The sequence below is a fragment of the Leuresthes tenuis genome, unplaced genomic scaffold (genome assembly GCF_036924035.1).
Source record: "Leuresthes tenuis unplaced genomic scaffold, fLeuTen1.0.hap1 SCAF_5, whole genome shotgun sequence".
Classification (NCBI taxonomy): Eukaryota; Metazoa; Chordata; class Actinopteri; order Atheriniformes; family Atherinopsidae; genus Leuresthes; species Leuresthes tenuis.
Window position 1 is genome coordinate 18,887,168 of NW_027325359.1, and position 21,812 is coordinate 18,908,979.

Below are 21,812 nucleotides of genomic sequence, written 5' to 3' on the forward strand. Positions count from 1 at the left end.
ATGATGAGAAATGAGAAGACTCGCCATAACAAATGTCAGCGATAGCCTGAGGCTGGTGGCAGTGGAAATGCCATGTTGTAGCCTGGAGGGTTTATTCTGTTAGGTGTCCTGGTAGTTTAGTGGTCAAAACACCATTTAATTGCAGCAATCCTGGTTGCATACAAGTGAAGGAGCCTTGTTTATTTCTCTCTACACAATTCCCAATTTAAATCTAAAATTGCAACTGAAAATGAATCACAATTCAGTCCGAATCCAACAAGTTGTTGCTGCCATACATTCATTTCTATGCTTCTTGTACAAAAATGAGGGAATCTTCTCTGCATCGTGACATCATCCTCTGGTTCTTCCATATGACATAAATGCAGGAGTATCCCGTTCTAGTACTGACGCGTGCACCAACTCTAACCGCGTGTATTGGAGTTCAGAGACAATCTACCAGCAAACAACTAATGTTCAAGTAACATTTGTCAGAGCTCGACACACAAATAACATTCAGTTATCAACAGTATTAAGTTATCCCCTGACGAGGAATTACTTCTAAATCTAAAACTCAGGATTATTTTTCAATAGATGCAAAGGCACTGTTCACTCAAAACATTCTTCAAAATCTGACACACTCAGAATTTACTCATCAGACAAAAACAGGGACGGAAAGTGAATTCCTCAAGAGGAAAAATGTAGATCAGAAGCAGAGGGATCGATCAGCAAGTTGAACGCTGCATTTAAGTCAAAACTAACCAAAGGAAAAACTGAAATCTCCAGTTATTATTATGGTTCAAAGCAGAGGCATAATATCGAAGTTAATGAGGAAGAATTTGACTTAAATTCAGCATAGAACTTGGCAGGTCAAAGGTCATCCAACAAGAAGCAGAGCATCTTTGATTAAGATAAGGTCACATGCCTACCCAAAGCAGGAAATCGACAGGAGGAGTATTAGTAGAGTTGTATTCAAGTTATTTTGCCTTTTTTCAGCTTTGCAGCCACAATGTTGGCAACAAGCTCTTACTGTTTAATCTCCTTGACCTTTGCCCTGTCAGCCGCTGCTTGTGCCTTGTCATAGGTCTTCCTGCGAGAGAGCGGCGAAGGCTCCGGAGCTCGCTTCTCCACACCTGGCAGAGTTCTGCAGCCAGAACTGAGTGTTCAGTTTGAACGATTTTTCCACAAACGACACAAAGACAGTATACAAAAAAGGAATTATAAAACAAAAGAGGGGGGGTGACAACAACACTAAATAATGGCAACAAAGTGGAGATGAGCATGTAGTGCACACAGAAACACTGTTACCTGATATTTAAAGGTCCAACACAGTGGTGGTTCTTCGCCAAGCCCATGTTTATTAAAGGCCACACTGCTGGTCCCACTAAAGTTTCTTTAGAAAAAACTACACTTCTGATAATCTAACTGCTAACGGATCCCTGTTGGCTTCAATTCTCCTTAAAGTGACAGTGTGCAGGTTTTAAGCACGGCCGGATAAAGCAGCCTGGTTAGTAATTTCGTTTTTAGTGAATAAGTCGAAACATCGCATTAAAGGCAGTTTTTCCAGTGGACATCAATAAAGAAGCTGTTGGAATGTTAATATTTGCCCATCTCTACATGCATTTTCCTAAAAGGACTTATAAGTTGGAGTAAAATTTAGCCATTTCTAAATATGCTCATAAATAAAAGGCCAAAGAATTGAATAAAGCAGCAACATCCAACATGCAGGAAGGAAGGAAGTCGCAGTTAATGTGTTAGTTAAAGAGTGACGGGCCTGGACTTACATGCTGCCCATTTTAGAGGAAAAGCCGGGGGAGAGAGCTGTGTAGTCCCTGACTGATGAGGCCGACAACTCCGCGTCTCCACCACCTTCTGGTGTTTCAGCTAACGGCAGCATCGGACCAGAGAAGTCCGTGGGCGCGTCAGGAGCAGAGTCGCTGTTTGCATACAGCAGCTCCATCTGAGTGGTGGTCCTCCTGCGCGCCTGAACCGCAAACCAGCAGGAAGAATTAGGAAAATAATGTTTTATATTTCCTGAAAAATGAGGCTTGCGCACTATATACATATGATACCTTATTCCTTGTTTTGGTCTCCCCACAGAGTTTCATGAGGTCTGAAGCCAAGTTGCTGCAAAGGGAATACATCAGTCTGTTATTGGGAGTATTAAGAAAAGCACTCAAAACACAACTCATCCAATACTACATTCTACAGAAAACCTTCAAGCTGAAACGATGCAACATGAAAAATCCATTACACAGTACCAATAGAACAAGACATCACAGATGATATCCCCCCACGATATGACAAATATAGAATAACTCACCATAATAGAAAACAACATGCAGTGTAATCAGCATATACTTACGTTCCCTCTCCTGAAGGGCTTTGAGCTGATTCATCACTGCTGCTATCATCCCCATTTTCTGTCAAATGAGATCAGTGAATAACATTAGAGCTGGGTGATAAGAACAATCAATGATGATATCACTCTTCCTTGAGAAAAAATAGATGACTGCTGATCTCTTTTAAAATGGCCTTCCTATTAATGATTCATCTCCTCATTTTTGTAGTTCTCTAGAGATTTTCTTTTTCGTATAACTGCTCAAAATGGATGTAGAAGATGGGAAGCAGATGAGGTCGATGTCAGCGCAGCGTCATGCTGTTGTTATTGACAGACTTGGTCCTCGCTGGGTTCAATGAGATCAGATGGATTGAAAAGTATGAGAGGTCCAGGGGTCGGAAAGGGTTATTAAAATATGTTTTTTGTGTGTGTGTGTGTATGTGTGTGCGGGGGGGGGGTGTCAGATGACAGTAAGAGACCTAGTGTAAGACAGCAAGATGGGTGGGTGTGAGGAATGATTAGTCCGTTGCTCCAGATGGGGTCACCTGACCTACAGGGTTCCGACAGAGCTAAAGCATCCATGTTGCACAGTTCCTGTTGAAGGGTCCGGGGTTAGCAGGTGCTAAAGCATGGAGGCTGTAGCACATGTACAGTGGGAGGAGGGGGAGGAGGATGAGGGGAAGGAAGAGGGTGTCCACAAAAGGAGAGAGGAAGGGGCCAGCCGACAGATGGAGGGAAGCTGGATTGCACTGCACCTCATGCACCTGTCTGTTATGTTCAGTTAGTTCTCAGTGCGAAGGCAAGGAACCATGCATTTATAACAAGGATTAGAGTCTAATGTGGTTTCACTTACCAGCAGGAAGGTTACCTAGCTCTGTAAAAACACGAGAAAACAAAAGAAAAAGAAAACATGGGGGAACTGAAAAAAGGCAACGCACAAATCAAAAACACAGTCCCCCAACAGCCTAAAAAAAACAGAAAATAAACCAAATGTGACTACTGTAAACACAGCATGCTGCTGAACAGAGGCTGGCAAAATACATCACCATAACTGCAAGGATAGAAAACCAATCAACCCTGATGTATAACATGTAGCCAGTAACTTTACAACAGTAATCTGATCTTACAGTATCAGAAGCTTTCACAAAGTCAATTTGACCAGCTTCTGTTCAGCAGATGGCAACAGGCAAGACCATCTCAAAAAGTCCAATCATGCAACCGACCCTTAACCCAGCCCCCTTCCTGAAGCACAAAAGCTTTGTGAAACACATGTGAAAGTAACACGTTCACTGGTCTCCAAACTAACCTGTAAAAGATAAACTATGCCATCATTCATTCAAAGAACATTAGTGAGACTTTCAGGAGGTGGGTTGGGTTAAACCTGGGTTCTGGGTCTCCGACTCCACTTGCGCCTCAGTCCAAACTGAAACCGTTTTTACCTTGAAGAGCGTTTCCCAGCAGCGCGTCCAGCTCCGGGTTGAACTCGGCCTTCTCCTTCAGCATGTGAAACAGCAGCTGGTTCTGTGTGGCGCTGGTGATTTCCGTCTGCTTCAGCCTGCCCTCCATCACCTTCACCTGAGACTCCCGCTGAGCCGCCTGCAGACCCTGAAGAGGCCAGACCCAAGACATTAAAAAGCATTAATATCCACACTCCATTTCAACATTTCATCTCCAGCAACAGACAATCCACTTCCTGGTTGGAGTTTTAGCTGAGCCCTGTGCATCATCTATAGAACATGCTGAAAAAGGTGTTCATTCGACAGTTCAGTTTCTGGAGAGACTTCAGTTTTTGTTACCGTTACTGTATTATTTATACTAACACGATTAATGAAAAGAGCTCATTAAAGGGACTTTTTCTTTGTGCAAATGAGGGCTGCTACCTTGTTGATTGCCATTGACATGAAGTGATCCAATAGGAAGCGAGTCTCGGCCAGAGTACAGGAACCAATCACAGCAGAGACGTCCACCGTGTCACCTTCATCCTGAAGAGAAAAAAAAAGGAAATTATTCAATTTCGATGTAGAAAAATAAATAAAATCTTTACTGCCAGTAATCAGCAACACAACAGAGTTCAGGCTTCCTCACCTTGGTTTCCTCCATCTGCATGATGTTGGCCTGACAGTCTGCGATGCTGTCATTAATGTAGTCAATGTTGGCCGTCAGCGCATCCACCTCCTCATTGAGGGGAAGCACCGCCTTCTCTGCCTCCGGCCCTTCTCTGGACAGCCGGTCCCGCTTCCTGACGACCTTCTCCTTCCGCTTTGTCAGTTCCTCTCGTTGCTGCGTGTTTAAAGATTTCTCTTTGTGAAATAACTTTTAAATGTGATCAGTTTTACAGTGCAACAAAAGCAATGGGGGAAAAAAAAAGGTGGAAAAGGTTCAATCGTTCTAAATTTACAGCCGACTGTTTCTGCTCTGGAGCTGATCGATGTAGATTTATCCAAACAACAAGATTATGTCGAATTCAGTAATAAAGGATCTTGATGCAACACTTTTCTCTCAACAAAATTAGCCTAAAAACAAGAAACTGTTTGTATTAGCCGAATCTGTATGCACTATTCCTTCTTATGAACCATACACTAAGTTCATATTTTTACCTAAATGCATTTCAACAGCTGGTTCACTGAGGAATCAAACTCAGAACAAATGTGATGTCAGATCCAGGTTTAATTTTGAACATTACTAATGAATATCAAGTCCTGCTGTAACCACAATGAGCTACATTTACTGCAGCATCAGGGCTGCCATAACACATCATGTGTTATGGATGTCTTATATATTAATATTAAAGATAGCTGCAGTATTGGCCCCTACCTGTCATGCATGGGCAATACTAACTCATTATAACCCTCTGTTCTTTAGATTGTGAGATGAACAATCTAAAATGAAAACCCACAGTAACCAACCGCTTCGTGACTTTACCTTGAGGAGGCGGTTCATGTCGGCCTCCATGTTGGAGATGGTCATCCTCTGCATGATAACGTCAGTGATCCGCCGCTCCAGGGACTGCCATTTGTTGCGAGCGATTCTGGTGGAGTAAATGCCTGTTGTACGCCTGTAGGAAGACCTGGTCACAAAGCAGCAGGTGTCAGTAAAGCGGCTGCTCGGTCAAGTTGTTGACAGTTGACTGCACGTGGTTCAAATTAGGCTCATTTCAATGTCTGTCAAGTCTTCGTGAAAATACTAATAAGCATCCAAAGCCATTAGTACGCACGCAGACTCACCGCGTGCCGTTGGTTGCAGTGCTGCTGGAGGAGTACATGCGTCCGGTCGGGGGTCGGTGGGGGGAGTCATGGGCCAGTTCTGGAAGATTTACTCTCCTGATGACCTTACCTGAGGTGGGCCTGGCCTGCCTCCTCAGAGCAGTCACCTGACACACACACACACACACACACACACAAAAGGACTGGATCAGCTGAAAGGACAGTCTACAGTGATGGGTTGGGATCTTTTTTACTTACTTCTTACTTTCTCCACTACATTTCAGCAGGAAGTATATCTATTACTTCATTATGTTCATGGGAGAGCTTTAGTTTTAGGTTTGTTTTCCTAATGAAGATTTTGAAAAAAACCTGCCTATATAAAGGGCCTGGGATCCTGTGTAATAATGTAACATAAGCACTGCAGTATGTCAAAGTAAAGATGAAAGACTTGTAAAAATACCACCGTACCAAGTTTTTTTCTCCAAATAAACAAATGCACTGCTTTTCCTTTCAGTACCTTTGAGTATTTAGTCATTTGGGTTGTTCCCTGATCAAATTATTCTTAGGAAGTATCCTGACACCACTCTCTGAATTTCTACCAGACAGTCCTTTTTGGCAGGTCACCTACTTAAATCATTCGTGCTTTTAAAACTAGTTACAAATATTAGATACAGATCAGGTCAACAGGTTTGGTGAAGCGGAGGCCATTTTTCAGCATGATGAATAGTAACTGAATTAACATCCTCCAAGTTTGGAGATTTCATTGCTTCTGGCGGGTTGTAGTCATCGGTAAGAATCCCAACTCAGGTTTTTCTAAATGCATTTCGGCATCCATCAGAGCAACAGAGCACTTTGAAAAATTAACTCATTGCCTGAGGAACAAATCACAGCAGAGCAGAGCACCTCTCTGGCAGAATCAGTGCAGCACATGTAGAACACAAAGTGTAATACTAATATATCACAGTGTTTCTGCGTGTCTAATTTGCTGCTACTGCTCAAAGTGAAGCGTCTTCTGTCACTGCTCACCTCCTCAGTCTTCCTCCTCAGAATGAGCTCCTGCTGCCTCTTCTGAGCTTCCAGTAACTTCAGTTGATGCTGAGGTGGAAGCACAAATCACAGTGTCAACATTGCTAATGAACTTTTGATAAGAACTGTTACGTAGAACTGGTCACCGACCTCCTGCTTACGCTGGTCCTTCCTCAAAGAGGCAATTTCTCGGTTCCTGCGAGACTCGTTCATCCTGTTTTTCTCCTGCTGTTCCTTCATCTGCTTCATGAGACGGACCTGACGCACAAATCCCATTAAACAATGAGTCTACACAGCAGCCATCTATATCATGTTGTACGGGGTTCTGCCACTCAACACATTTTCAAGATGTGCAAATCAAACTGCTGATCCATCAAATTCTATAACGACCGTGCTAAAGAGGCAAAGCCATCCAAGAGCGTGCAAAAAATGTAAAGAGCGGCGCCATCACGACAAAGGATTAACTTAAGAGGAGATATAACTGGCACAGTGCAATCAAGATCTATTGAGTTGCTGACAAGCCCACCATACCTTTGTCTTCTTCATTTCCGCCACATCCATCTGAAGCTTCTTCAGCTGCTTCTCGTACTGCGATTGGTTCTTGAGCAGGCGAGCGTGCTCCTTCTGAGCAGACTGGAGCTTCTGAAGCTCCTTGTTCATGACGCTCAGCTTCTTCTCATATTCGGTCTTGATTTTGCGAGCCTTGTCTTCTGTGCCGCTTTCGACTGAAGCTTTAAACATCGAATGAAATAAAGAAAAACAAGATAACGCTGTAAACATTTATAAAGGCTCATAATACAGCCACACATATTCACTGCACTGCAGAAAAGTCTCTTGGGGTCTTTAGTGAATATGTTTTCACAAGAAAAAAAAATTCAATGCTTTTACATTCATGTCGGGAAAAATTGTTTGATCTATTTGTGCTTTTAAACTTCAACAGCAACTGTGACTGTCAGACATTCACGGCTGACTTTAAGCGATTGTATGCAGCACAAAAACTCTCAAGTGATTCAATTAGTTTTTTTAAAATACTGAAGATGAAAGTCTGAGAACAAACATGTAGTGCAAGATATACATTCTTCCAAATACAAGTAGGACACGCTGAAATTCAAATACACGTCACTGTAGAGACGGAAATGAACTGATCAAAGACCGAGACATGATCAAGCTCACATGTGCCATCTGGTGGATGTTCTTTTCCTAACAGTTGCAGCACATCGACAGTAAACTAAATGATCAAAAACAATGTTCTCCCCACTGAGTGATACATGGCGCCCAACTCCCCTCCGGGATCGTTGTCTTACTCATGTTTTGGAGGACGCGGTCCCTCTCCAGCTGGGTGTCCCTGATCTTGCACTGCAGCATCATCAGCTTCTGTTCGTACTGCTGTTTGAGCGTGTGAAGGCGCCGCTGGCTATTCTCCAGCTCGTCAATAAGTTTCTGCTTGATGGCGATCTCACATGTGATGTTGGCCAGATCTGCCTGGAAGTTCTCTGTCAGACAGACGATCGGATTAGAAATCCAAATCCACAATGACATTACACCATCAAAAAGGAAGTAGTCTTTGTATGCCTGTAAAGAAGTTAAAGTTTTTAACTTGGTTTAGGTAAACTAAAGCAAGGTGTACCAGTGGCTCAACATAAGTTAATGCTTGTTTGATGTACAACATGTCAGTCTATCCTGGAAGAGAGATTCCACCTCAGCTGTTGTTTTTCCATTTATGAGGAAAAACAAGCACCTTTTTCGTCAGATTCAGAGTCGGAGTCATCAGAGCTGTCCTCCACATCCATCTCCTCTTCCTCCTCTTCATCCTCCTCCTCTCCTTCTTCGTGGTCGCTGCCCTCTTGGATCTCCTTGAGCATCACACGACTAAAATTAACTATCCGAAGGCAGCATTTAAGAACATGTACATGGTTGAATATGAAGGTAACAATTAAACCTAAACATACCATTTCAGTGTCCTCGCTAACTCGCTCGGCCATTTCCTTCTCGGTGCCCTTCTCTTGCTCGTTGTCAGGAACTTCTTCCTTGTTGGCACTGAAAGATTCAGGGATGATTGTCACTCAAAGCTGTTTGCAACCACGGTCACGGTGTAAGAAAATAACCTGAAGGTTTTCTGCAGAAAGTGGACAGCAGGTCATCTAACACTTATGTTAACTCATGTTAGGGGGGATTTTATGTAGAAGCAAATGTCTCTGAGTAATAAACAGCTTGTTTCATTGTTTTAGTGAGCGCAATGATGAGTAACATGTATGCACAGCTCAGTTATCATCACTATAGTTACAGTCTTTGGGCAAAATGAGTCTCACCTCAGTGCAGCGATGCAAATGATCATTTTTTGGGGATATTTTTGCAGATATTGATGGTTTTAAGCCAAACAGTCAGCACGGTTTCATGCACAGTTGAGTGGACTGACGGTTACAATCACTGACTGAAGTATTTCTGACACCGATGAGGACAGTGTGAGGAAACGTATACGACAATCTGCCTCTTCTAACTTCATCTGTGCGAGATCATGCAAGTAAAGATGGATTCACTGCACGAACATTGTTACTTAGCTACTTTGATGGAGATTTTGTCAGATGACGCGGAGCGACAGCCTGGAAATGCTTTAAAGGACTGTACTTAGTCTTAATGGGCTGATTTTCAATTGCAATTGTGACGCATTTAGCGGTCTGACAAAAGAAAGAAAATTACATGAGCAGAACTATGGAGCATGTGCACGAGCCTACGCCCGTTTCACTCTTCAATCAAGCAACAACTGCATCATTGAGATGTGCTACTCTGGTTTGGAGAAGTTCGATTTTGTACAGTTTTGATCAGATCACTGTGTTTACATGCATTTTTCTTTTTTTTTTTCCCTAGTGTCATATAAACACATTTAGTGAGTCTTAGGACAAAGAAACCAACAGATGAGGTGACATTGTTCCATTTTCATGCGCTTTTTTGAGAGAAAATGTTCTTTTCCAGCTAAAGAGGGAGGCATCTTATCTGAATAAAACCATCCAAAGAAAAGAAGCATGGAAAGGGAACGCAGCACAAAAGAATAAACAAGTTAGGCGAATCTGCAAAGCAGAGCTATTGGATACATATTTTATCCAATCGCATTGTGTTACAAAAATCCTCTTGACAAGCAGACCCAAAGAAAAAAGATTAGAACACACAAAAGGGGATTTAACACAGTGTTATACAGCTTTAAAACTTTTGTGCAAGGGCTGATGTTTAACCATTTGCTCATTTTGAGCCATGTAACTAAAAACTCAAATGTTTGTTTGACTACGTTTCAGATTAAGTCGAATAATTAATCAAAAGTCAATAACGCACAAAAAGGGAGCAGATATGAAGCATTAAAGGGTAAATGGATAAGCATAGGAGTTTTTCAAATTATTTGAAAAAGAAATTGATGGGAGCAGAGTGTTTCACTCCAGGCGGGGAAACAAGTGACCAAAAATTATTTTTAAAAAAAAAGGTAAAAGTGAACCGCAAATAAATTGTGGAAGCAAAGGATGGGGATGGCAACAGGAGGGTGGAAGCTCAGACAAACCTGGCATCCTCAACCTCTTCCACCACCTCCTCCCTTTCCTCCCTGTCTCTCTCCTCCAACAGCTGCTGGAGTCTTCAGGGAGGGGTGAAGGGTCAAACCAGAGAAGGAAGCAAGAGATGAAGGAAGAATGGAGGGAACACGGTCAGAGGAAGCTCTGCACTGAAACCCCACCTTTTATCCCCAAAAGAGCCCAAAGGCACAGCATGGGGCCTCTGACCAGTGGGCTGTAGTTAAACTCTTTTACTCTTTCTTTTGTTACATTAGAATACTCATGAACATTGATTGAAGAATAATAAATCAACGCTAAATGAGTTAAATATACAAGACAACAGCACACTAATGACAAGTGGTCTCATCTTTTACATGAACGTCACGGCAACATCAGGCTTTCAGTGACCTCAATGGCTATTTCTTTTTACAGGATGGCTGTACGACAAATCTCAAAAATCAAGAATTTGGGGTTAAAGTCTTACTTTGAGGGTTTTCTGAAACAAATCTCGACAAAGAAAGTAAATATGCAAATGCTACATACCTGCAACATATGTTTGAAAGACCTGTTCAGAGGCATTAAGAAGCTTCTGGGAGAATTCTGATTGGATATTTCACCTCTCTTTTTAGTAAAAAAAAATATTAAAAATGGCAGAGTTCATTTCAATTCTTCTTCTGACTGTTGTCTGTCAATGGGAGGGTGGGTAGTTCCACTCTCAGCTTCCCCTGACCAAATGCCAAACTGTCCTTGGGCAAGACAACCCAACGCTTCCCACCAATAGGTGTGTGAATGTGTGATAGAGAAAAAACAGCATGTATAGACTAAGATGTGCTGTATGTGTGTGTGTGTGTGTGTGTGTGTGTGTGTGTGTGTGTGTGTGTGTGTGTGAGAATAGGTGAAGGCGCTTTGAGGGGTCAACATGACTAAAAAAAGCGCTCTACAAGTACAGCCTATTTGCCATTTAAATGTCTTGGTTTACAGTTAGACTAATCTTTAAGGTAAAGTCCTCAGATTTTCAATAAGTTTGGGGCAGAACTTTGGAAAGACCATTCAAAAAGTTTATCGTTATTCTGATTTATTCCACAATTAGCTTAGGTCACAATATCTAAAATCACTGAAAGCCCAATGAAGTTCATGTCCATCACAGGTGTATGAGTTACTGTATACGGTGTCTCATTTGACTAATGCTGAAAATGCCTAAAGATGAAGAGACCTTTAAAATTAAGAGAATTTGTTTTCATCCACACGCTCTTGAAAGTCCCTTTTAAAATGTGTAACATCTCAAACTTTCCTTTGGAAAATAATGAATGCTTTTGGATGAAATCAAAATAAGTGCCATTCCAGTTTGAAACTTCTCCAGATGAGTGCACAACTGCAACAGCTTTAAACACAGCCAAACCTGGATCAAATGCCTTCATAACACAAAAACGACCCAGGCTCGGTACCTTTTCTTTTTCTTTTTTTCTCGTTTCTTGAGTTTCTCCAGGTCTTTCTTGGCGAGTTCGATGATGTCAGAAGTCTCCTTCTCGGGAGCCAGCATGGTGGTGGAGAAGGAGCCGGGTCCTCCGTAGAATGACTGACGGCTGGAGGCACGAGACAGATTCTTCCTCAAATTCTCATTCACAGCCTCGCTCTCGAGGAGTTTAGCCCTGAAGGAAACATGCAGGGAGGAGACACGATCATTTAAAGGTCTCAATACGATGGAAACGTTAAAAAGCCAACTCAGGAAAAAAAAATATATACCAGCCTTGTTAAATAGCAGAAAAATATCTGTTAGCATTTCAGAGAGCTTTGACTAGTCAGTGTGTTGAACACACAAAACTCTAGAAGACAAAGAGATAAATCATAGAATTCAGATTCTGCTACAGTCGGATATTTACCGAAGGTCTTCAATCTCTTTGATGTAACCCTGTATCATGTTTCCAATTTCCTCTGAGCCTCCTTCACCTGGAGGAGAAACATCATCAATTCCAAATGTAAAATGTGTTTAAAATTTGAAAAAAAAAAACAGTCCTAATGTAATAACTGTGACTTCAGACTTCACAGCAAGGACAAAAGGACACAAATGAACAACCCTGGTGGCATAGCAAACTTACCCGCCCTGGCGAGAACCTGGTTGGCCTGGTCGCTGAGCAGCTGGGTGAGCCGCGCCCGCTGGGCATCGATGGTCTCCTGCATGGCTTTGACTCTCACCCTCAGGTTGCTGTTCTCCGTCTGCAGCATAGAGTTCTCATGGAACATGTCACTGAAGCTTTCCACACCATCCTCACCCGCCATGCGTTTACCCTGCAGGAGACAACATGTTACTTCCACTGTGCTCCCTTTTAAACTGTTTTAGGAAACCTCTTCCAACACGGCAAAGCTCATCCGGCCCTTTGAGTCCATCCTCACCGTCTTGTACTCCATCAGCTCCATTTGCAGTCGTGCTATCTCTGTCCTCAGAGCGCTGATCTGTTGGCTGGCCTTGTCCTGGTTAACCATCACTTTGTTCTTGATGTTCCGGGCCCGGTTGGCGTACTTTAACGTGTTCAGCGTCTCCATGAAGTCCCGATCAGACGGACTAATGCATGCAATCATCACTGTTTGGCTAAGACGAGAAGAAACGAGACATTACGGTATTTTGTTTGAAAAGTAATTTCATATTTTCCTTAATATCGGTCATTTCCAGGATAACAGATACTGCACGAAAGAGCAAAAAAATCAGTCGCCCACCAACCTGTTTCCTCCTAATGAGTCCTGTAGCAGCCGGGTGAGTTTGGAGTCTCTGTAAGGCACGTGTGAAGACCGCTTGCTTCGGTCGCCCAAAGCACTGATTACATTCCCCAGAGCAAGCTGAGCCAGAGAGAGGGGAAAAAATGCAATTTTCTGATCATCCATTTTCTCAAACTCATATGTTGTTCCTGCACAAAGTACTAGATTCAATCAACTGTGTTCACGTTTCTCCATCTAAAAATAAAATCTAAAAATACTCCAGAAAGCTGAGAAAAACATCCAAAGATCCAATAACTGGCAAATATCCCCAAAACTAAATTAACTTGTAAATACTGGACAGAAACTTGTGCAATCAGTAAAGCGAATTTATTAAAAAAGTTTTTTGCTGGATATTTGAGGACAGACGTTTTTTGACATTCAGCCACTAGATGGTGGTCTATCTCCAGATTATCACAGCATCTCTACAGATCCTGCTGGAGTGACGCAGGAGATGGCGAAGCTCACCAGTCCGCAGTTGATGGAGATGCCCTCTTTGGCTCGGTCACCCGTCGCTCCGGTTCTCTTCAGTCTCTCAGAACCAGCCAAGTCCACAAAGTGAAACTTGGCGGTGAGCGTCTCATATTCATCCATCTCAGAGTTCCCGTTGGAGACTCTGTTATCAGTCTCATTTTCTTGCTGAGAGATAATGACGAATGTAAACGGTGAGTTACACAACAGTTAGATGACTGGAATCGATTTTAAGCAAACAGCTGTTTTACGGTAGTTAACAACACGGACACGTCACGGTACTTTTACAAATGGTTCAGAGCTGTCCTGCACTAACATTGTCAGAGGCACAGACGCGGACTTGGCACAGGTGGATGGTGAAGATGGCGTGGGATCGAGAGCTCTGGACATTCATCTGAGTGCTGGCTGTGGTGCGAGACAGAGCCCCCAACTTCAGGCACTGCAGCATCTGAGGAGGCAGACAAACACTGGAATAATTACCGACTTAGCAATAAGCAACAAGCTAAGCTTCATCACTCTGAGCCTTGTGGTAGCGAAGAGATCATTTAAAAAGAACAGCAACTAAACGTGTTGCAGTACAAACGTACTGTCCTTTGACACCCGATTATCCACAATGAATTCAGACATTTAAATCCATGTATTGACACATTAAAGACACACCCTGAAGGGCAGGTTCGGTGTTTTACCTCCGCTTCAGAGGACACGGTCCGGGTCGTCACCCCCACTGTATAAATTCCTCCATTTGCATCTTCGTGGATCTTAATGTGAGATTTTTGCTTCATGTCTCGTGTGGAGTCGAACAGGTCCAGAACCTCCTCGTTATAAAGCTAAAGGGAAGCACACGTGACCAAGAAACACTCGTCAGACAAAAACATCCCTTTAAATAGATTTTAGACGTATCAAAATAGACAGTTTGTGTAGATCAACTGTATTTGAATCTCAATTTCCACAGAAACTTTTAATGTCCTCTATGGAGTCCTCAGTTGTGTCTGCAGCTCTAACTTTGAAGCTGCACACCGACTAAACAACCTTTAAAAACGAGTTAGGGCAGTCTGTATGTGGTCAGAGAGGCAAAACTCTTCCTGCTGAGAGTGCACAGCAATAAGTGAAGGCGACGCCACATTTCTGTCGGCTCACACTGTGTTGACTTGCACGACAGCAGCAGAGCAACGTTTAGAGACTTTGGCAACAAAGTCGTCCGGAAACTATAATTTCCTCTCGATCCCAAAAGGAAATTACACCCTTCCTGATCTATATACATACTAAAATGTCTGCCTGGTGTGCGAGTTCCTCTGCATATCCACATTTCTCATCCACAACCCATTAGTTTCATCTGCTCCCCCAATCCCAAGTCTTCTCCAGGAATTTGAGCAGTGTCAGAGTCTGATGCACCAGTGCAACTGTCATTCCAGTTAACTCTTCCTGACCCCTTCTAATCCCCAATGACAGCTGCTGCAGTTCAATTGTCAGTGAAGTGATGGAGTGCTGCTGTCACAGCTTGTTAAGTGTGTAGTGTTAACAATATAAGCCTGACCCATGTCATCTCTGAGAGGCCTCCTCTTCCAAGAGGAAGTTTTCTTTCATTAGTTTTCTCCTAAATCGAACTGGATAAACATCAGTAAAGAGGTTTATGTATACCTCAAGGAACTGGGCGTTGATCTTAAACTCGGGCACTGGGCTCCCCTGCTCCTGGGCGGCCTGGCGACGCTCCTCAATGCCCTTGAATAGGTGGTGGACAGCACGGGGGATGATTCCCAACTCCTCATCGGCTATATTCACATCGAAGCCAGTTCCCATCGTGTAGGTCTTCCCTGATCCCGTCTGAATGGGAAGATAAGTCATAAGTTAGAGCAAACTGTGTACCTGAATGAAATCTGAAAACACGTGGTGATGACATGTTCCACGACAGCATCAAATCTGAAAAGTCCTCCGTCCAGAGGCCAGAGCAGCGTTTAAACAGGAAGGTTCTGAACTCATAAGTAACCTTTGTTAATACACATTAAGGATCTGTTTACATACGCATGGCTGCAGTCGGCCGTTTATTTTGCAATATATCATTCACTTTTTTTTCAGTTCCTACATTTTCTTATGATAAAGGTGGGGCATTAACATGGAAATGTATGCTACACACTGTAGCATTTTTTAATATTCAAGATGAAGTTTGTGACTTTGTAAAGAAAGCCGAATGGAGAAGAAAGCCTAAGTTTTTAACTACGTCAAAGGAAAAGTATACAAAAAAATATGCTTGTATCTCCACAGAATCTTTCCTAAAACTAAAATGTGGCTTTAAAAAAAAAATCCAGAGTTCTCTAAATAACACAGTTTTTTCCCTCTCCTCTCCACATCTATGTCTGCTTATATCTGAAACCCGGCCAGGCTGTGTTCTTGTGATTCAGCCGAGTGGGTCGGTCTAAATCTAGATTAGTCCCTGTAAAGCCACAGAGGCAAACAGGCCTGTTCCAGGTCAAAGCAACTGCTCTCTGAGCTCTCCGTGCTGTCAGAAGTAGGCCAACGGCGACAGAAGCAGCTACAGTACTGGAAAGATACCAGTTAACATGGACACACATTAAAGATGTATGCAGTAGTCATCTACAAGCTGTGTGTGTGTGTGTGTGCTTCACTTCTCACGATCATGCAACTGCCACACGACAGAAGCTTGGTTGCCACGGCAATTTGAAGAGCTCAAACTCGCATGTTATTTCCATGTGGTGGACTCAAATGGGTAATGGGCACAAAGAGGTGGAGAAGTTGGGGGGTGATAACAGGAAAAGAAACATTTATCTGCCAAGATCTTGTATTAATGGAAGAGGCAAACCATGGAGTAAAACCTTCTCCAGCATGTCCCAGAGATTCTCGATGGGTTTCATGTAGGGATGCACCGATACCACTTTTTTTTTTTCAAACTGAGTACAAGTACTTACCTTTTAGTACTTGCCAACACCGAGTACCAATATTAGTACTAATCAAGGCCATTACAATTTTTACAATTAAACATTTTATTTTCTTTAGGCATATTCAACCAAAATACAACTGCACTTTGTGCAACTTTCACAAACTTAAAATTAAGCTCCAGTCACACTGGTATCGGTTCTGTAGTATCGGAACACTTTAATGAATACTGAGTACGAGTACACGCACGTGGTATTGCTGCATCCCGAGTTTCAGGTCTGGATGTGTGGCCAATTCCTGAGTGAAAATTGTGTGAATTCTGGAATATGCTCGTACCACCAGGGAGGAATGAAAATCTGTTATTCAGCATATTCAGGTAGTCAGCTGACCTGATTTTTCTGAGAAAGAAACAATGAATCCGGACCCGACTGACTGAAACAATTCTAGATAATTTGCTTTGCTCATTTGAGTTTTTTTTTGACCAAACTAACATCTTGGCCTTGTTTCTGACAGTTCCAGTCAGAAGTACCTACTCATTTTCACTGAACACGTGTCTTTTGACTGGTACTGCACTGTGGTTAAACCCCCAAACTCAGGATCTTTAGAAAGCAGTCGACAGAAAAAAAAAAAACATGTCAAACACAAGGACAAAGGCAACATTTCTAGGTCAGGTTTCATGCCCATTCATTTTGTTGTCAGGAAAATTTGCAACACCGATCTTATATTCGTCTCCCTGATTTGTTTTCGTGTTCGTTTGGCCGGATCAAGACTATAAAACCTGTGGGAGTCTTGCAACAATGGCTCACTGCCAGAAGTGCCATTAACATCATGGATAAGGCGTTCTTAAAGGTACGGCGCAGCTGAACTACTTACTGAGTGCATATCGGTGGGAGTGCAGCAGACAGTGATTTCTCTGGGCCACACATGAACTTGTGGGATTATGAGACCTGAGCTCCCTCGTGATTTAACATACTGATCGACGGAGCCACAGAAAAGACCGATTTACTAACCAAAGACCTCGCTGTGCTTCACTATGACTGTAACGGTCTGTGAAACCAGATGTTTATGTGATCATTGTGTCTGATCATTTTATCATCTCAAACAATTGTGTTGCTCACGATAATTTTACCAAGCAATAAAGGGGTTACTGAGATGTGTTTTACACATGTGAAGCTTTCTGAAGGAATACAGTTTATTCCACTCAACAACAATGTGGATACTTTACATCTAGAGTGGAATACGCCGTTTTACAGTTGTCACATGTACATTTGTACGTCTACTGCTTCATTTCCAACCACTCAAACATCCTCGTCTCTTTGTTTTTTCACCCAAATACACACAAGCAGAGTCTCCTACATCCATTCAGCTATGAAGCACCGTCAGCACTGCAGCTGTGATGCCGAGGACAAAGACTCGCCTGTCCGTATGCAAATACAGTGGCGTTGTAGCCCTCCAAGCAGCCCTCGATCAGCTTCTCTGTGCAGGTGGTGTAGATGGCGTCCTGCTGCGAGTCCATGTCGAACATGTAGTCGTAAGTGAAGGCCTTGTCTTTCCCCAGGATCACCTGCGGCTCTCCGGGCATCACATACGTACAGATGTGACATCCCTCAATCTTCTCCCTGGCCAGCTGAGGACGAATCCTGCAAAAAAAAAAAAAAAAGAAAAAAAGATCCAAACAGATGATGAGACTTCTTACATCAGCAAAGTATCTTCTGTGTTTATGTGAACTAGTGTTGAATCAGGAAAAAGCCACTATCAAGTTCCACTGAAAAAGAAAGAAAAGGCAGTTTAGCCATACTGCCACATAAAGGCAGCCTTAAGTAAATTATTTGTCAGCATATACCGTCAGTGACGCATTCAGGGCCTGGAAAATAAAAATATAAAAAATAGATCTTAGATAGAGAAGTAGCCTAAAGCGGTAAAGTGTTGGCATTACACACACAGAGTTGGAAGAAGACCTGAACCACACCCAAACCAATGCATGAAGAAAAAAAAAAAACAAGAAATTCAATGGTGTCTTTCTTTATTTAATGTGTATCTGAAGCTACAACAGTTTAACAGCACATTTTTCATCAGAGGTTTATGTTCCAGGACACAGGCCCGAGTAGCTCAGGACAATCCTGGAACTGCTGCCATAAACATTATGGTGACATAAAGGGATTGCTGGGCAACTGGCCATTACCAGCATGTTCTTAAAACTCGGTCAGTTTATCTAAATCTCCTCAGCTTCTTGTGCAGAAGGCATATTTTTACATGCACCAGTGAGTCATATGAACATACTAAATGTTTGGATTCTACAGATCTGCCACTGCTGTGTTGTTTTTGCACAACATCCTGCCCTGATCCAGTAATTTGTTCTACAAAAGCTGGGTTAATACACGCTGCTTCAGTGTGTCCGTCAGTCTGTTTGCATGACAAAGTTGATATGCTGGAGGTTACTAAAGCTGTATTGAATGCTGGCTCGCTGAAATCTGGCAGGGATTAACTTTTTGGTTCAATGTGGATGTGAGGGAGGGAGAAGACAGAAAGACAGAAAGAAAGAAAGTGTAGCCAACAGTACAGCACATAATAAAACAGAAAGGGGCTGTATTCAAGAAAAGAGTCTAAATAAAGAACACTTTTACATGTCATTCTGGATGCTGTACAACAGCCTCAACATACTAACCAAATATGTGCAAAAACAATACATTACAAGCCACATCTCATGTTGTGCAACCTAGACGCCTGAGAATCTTTGAAAATTGGGACTAATGAGCCAGTACATTAATCTAATGAGTCGGTGCCATCAGACCTCCCTCACAGTCGGGGTGCAAGATGAAACAGACCTGCAGGAAGCAGATTTGATGTACTATTTTAAATCAGGGACTTGAAAAACTGTACAAGACACTAAACAGATAGAGATGTTGTTACCATGCTCGTTTCCCTCATTTAACATACTCTGACATACCGATTATCAATGCTAACAACCACAAGCAGCTGTCAGGTTGTTGTACCGTCACATTAGACACGTCAATTCAACGCAATCAATTTACTGGTAGGAGAAAGGAGCAAATCAATAAGCCCAGTATTAATGTTCAACTCGCTTTCTACCTCAGAGTTTTCCCTCTCCGTGGCTTCGACTCTCAAAACGAGCTTGGAAGAAAGGCACCTGACAGTCTCTGCGGCCTGTGTGGATAAGGGCCTCATTGTGCCTCTAAGTTCAAGGGAAAACAATACAGAGAGCGGACCACAGAGCAACCATTGTGTCCGTCTGTGTGTCACTGGATCCCAGCGCTGACACCAGCGCCACGGCTGCAGGATTACACTGCTGAACGGAGGCGAGGGGAGGAGAGGTAATGTCCTGTGTGGAGGTCGTGGCATGTCTGTGAAGAACGGTTACAGTGTGGTCCGAGATGCTTGAATCTCTCCTCTGTTTTGACCGTTTTTGGATGCATTACCATTCGCACTTTTTACTTTCAGAAACTTCTATTTAAATCATATTCTGGCGGCTGCATCTCTGACACCGACACTGGTTCGTTTCGCCCAGGTGCTAAAAAAATGTTGCTCTCACCCTTCTCATCACCAACAGCCTAAAAATAGCATGAAATGGAATTTAATTTAAAAACAATCTGAGTTTGATACATATTCACATATACTGCAGCATTTAGCTGTTGCAGATACTGTTGAGACGTCAGAGGAATAAAGAGCCGAGGTGTGGAAGCTGGGCAGCTGACAGCAGCTACGCAGCTTTCAGGTGCAGTGAGAATGAGAGAAACAAATACAGGGAAGCGACAGCACACAAATTCTCAGCATGCGAGTCGACGACACAATAAAAACTAAATCGATTTTCCACATTTGACAAATTACATGTTTCCTTGGTCTTTAAGAGTGTTCGAGAAATCTAATCCCCTTCAGTAGCCACACAGGGATGGGCTTCGGGGGCTTTGTGTGTGTGTGAAGCTCTTTGTTTCACACAATTTAACTCACTAATTGGGTGTGTAATCCTGTCTTTCCATCTCTCCCAGAGTGCTTCCACACAAGGGGACCCGATGGTGTTTCTTTAATTTACCCTCCCTTCATTTGTACTGTTGAACCATCTGCTGCACATACAGTGTTTCAGCTGAAAAAATAAATGTTGCTTCCCTTTAAAGCAAACGATGATGTTGGACCGTTCCGTTTAAATGGCTCATGGGTCACAGCGGTCTCATTTGTAAAAAATAAATAAATAAAATAAATCTCAGTAAACCGAGCCGGACTGTATCAATGAGGGCCATAAAAAGCAGGTGGTGGCTCGTCCATTTCAGTGGTGAGGTGACAGATCGGGTGAGGGTCAGGGTCATGACATGTTGTCTGGTTAAGATCGGTTAGCCACCGATTCAAACTGGATCATATTGGCTCAACGTTGTGTCACTGGTTCATGTCTGATAACTAAAGGGGGGGCACAACGAGGGCACAGTAACTTCATGTTTCGCATCAGTTTAGCTTCATTTCTTCTTGTTGGGTGCATCAAATTTCTATCACTTTTCTTTTTTTCTTCTTATAATTAGAACTTAATGTGATTTTATCTGTACTTTGAAGATCTTTCACACGTTCACAGCCTCTTTTGTTTTTCGCTGAGCTGCTGGTGTTGTTCTATTAACAGTGGAGCACGTCCAAACCTGTTAACTCCCCGAACCACCTTCTTACTGCTCCCAATAAATCATTAAGGCTGCTGCATATGTGTGTGTGTGTGTGTCTGAGATGAAAGGCAACAAAGATTTTCTGCTGTTGGCTTACACGAGATTTTTATTTTCAGAGGTCCAATCTATCACTTTAAACGCTGTGGAGACAACATGAGTCTCTGCATTACTTCGTGCACTGCAGTGCGGAGGTCTTGGTGCTTAAGGAGAATTTAAAAAAAAAAAGAAAAGAAAGAAGACTTTGTTCATGCACTCACAGCCAAAAAACAAAGGCTGAAGCGCTGCTCCCAGCGGTCGCTGCAGGCTGATCTTTAGGTGGAGATTTGCTGAGTACGGCAGTGTAGCTGCTCGGGATGATGTCAGCAGCTACCGGGCTGTCCAACCTCGCAACTTTAAGCACAATGTCTCACTGTCATTAACAGAGGAGGCCATTAAGCCTGTGTGGAGGACAAGGAAAAGCAGGAAAGTACTCAGCAGGAGAAGGAGTCGGGACCAAGAGAGAAAGCGTGTGTCACACACCTGGCTCAATGCCAGCCAGGGCAGGCCTGTGGTTACATGCCTGCTTGCGATTGTAAACACTGGGAGGCACAAATAGTTGGTTTAATACACAGGTGATCGCTTCGAGGCTTCAACAGCTTCCTTTCTCATCCAGAAAATCACTCTTAACAAGACATAATGTGCCAGAGGGGTGGGGTTCATTTTCTCATTTAGCACGTCAGTTCTGAACCAGTTGGGCAAGCTGGAAATTACACGAACACAAACTTAATTGCCTTTGCAGTTCTTCACCGACATTTGTCTTAATCTTCTCCTCACTTGTTGTCCTAAAATAGCAAACCCCATCCATCTTGTTTTTTTCAGAACAACTCAAAGCAGCAAATGACTTTCTGTTAATGTTAAAACTAAGGACTAAAATCATCTCCTCTGTCCCATCTTCTCACACGCAGCTGACAACGGGAGGCACCCTGAA

General features: G+C 42.8%; 1 protein-coding gene across 6 annotated transcripts in view; it reads right to left on the reverse strand.

Moving 5' to 3' along the window:
- Positions 1-21,812, reverse strand: part of kif21a (kinesin family member 21A) — a 42,361-nt gene that overhangs the window by 8,395 nt on the left and 12,154 nt on the right. The window contains exons 2-28 of one of the 6 annotated variants that reach the window (XM_072386409.1): positions 17,605-17,827; positions 14,937-15,119; positions 13,985-14,125; positions 13,615-13,746; positions 13,296-13,466; positions 12,796-12,911; positions 12,471-12,666; positions 12,176-12,365; positions 11,960-12,026; positions 11,525-11,728; positions 10,091-10,162; positions 8,496-8,583; positions 8,285-8,396; positions 7,851-8,039; positions 7,078-7,277; positions 6,697-6,804; positions 6,547-6,615; positions 5,542-5,687; positions 5,240-5,384; positions 4,403-4,597; positions 4,198-4,299; positions 3,757-3,922; positions 3,171-3,191; positions 2,342-2,399; positions 2,049-2,103; positions 1,761-1,960; positions 1,007-1,132 (exon numbers count right to left, since the gene is read on the reverse strand). In XM_072386409.1, the coding sequence (XP_072242510.1) occupies positions 1,007-1,132; positions 1,761-1,960; positions 2,049-2,103; positions 2,342-2,399; positions 3,171-3,191; positions 3,757-3,922; positions 4,198-4,299; positions 4,403-4,597; positions 5,240-5,384; positions 5,542-5,687; positions 6,547-6,615; positions 6,697-6,804; positions 7,078-7,277; positions 7,851-8,039; positions 8,285-8,396; positions 8,496-8,583; positions 10,091-10,162; positions 11,525-11,728; positions 11,960-12,026; positions 12,176-12,365; positions 12,471-12,666; positions 12,796-12,911; positions 13,296-13,466; positions 13,615-13,746; positions 13,985-14,125; positions 14,937-15,119; positions 17,605-17,827 (3,675 nt within the window). Of the gene's footprint in view, positions 1-1,006; positions 1,133-1,760; positions 1,961-2,048; positions 2,104-2,341; positions 2,400-3,170; positions 3,192-3,756; positions 3,923-4,197; positions 4,300-4,402; positions 4,598-5,239; positions 5,385-5,541; positions 5,688-6,546; positions 6,616-6,696; positions 6,805-7,077; positions 7,278-7,850; positions 8,040-8,284; positions 8,400-8,495; positions 8,584-10,090; positions 10,163-11,524; positions 11,729-11,959; positions 12,027-12,175; positions 12,366-12,470; positions 12,667-12,795; positions 12,912-13,295; positions 13,467-13,614; positions 13,747-13,984; positions 14,126-14,936; positions 15,120-17,604; positions 17,828-21,812 lie in introns of all 6 variants that reach the window. The other 5 variants (XM_072386410.1, XM_072386408.1, XM_072386412.1 and 2 more) reach the window with 5 other exon arrangements.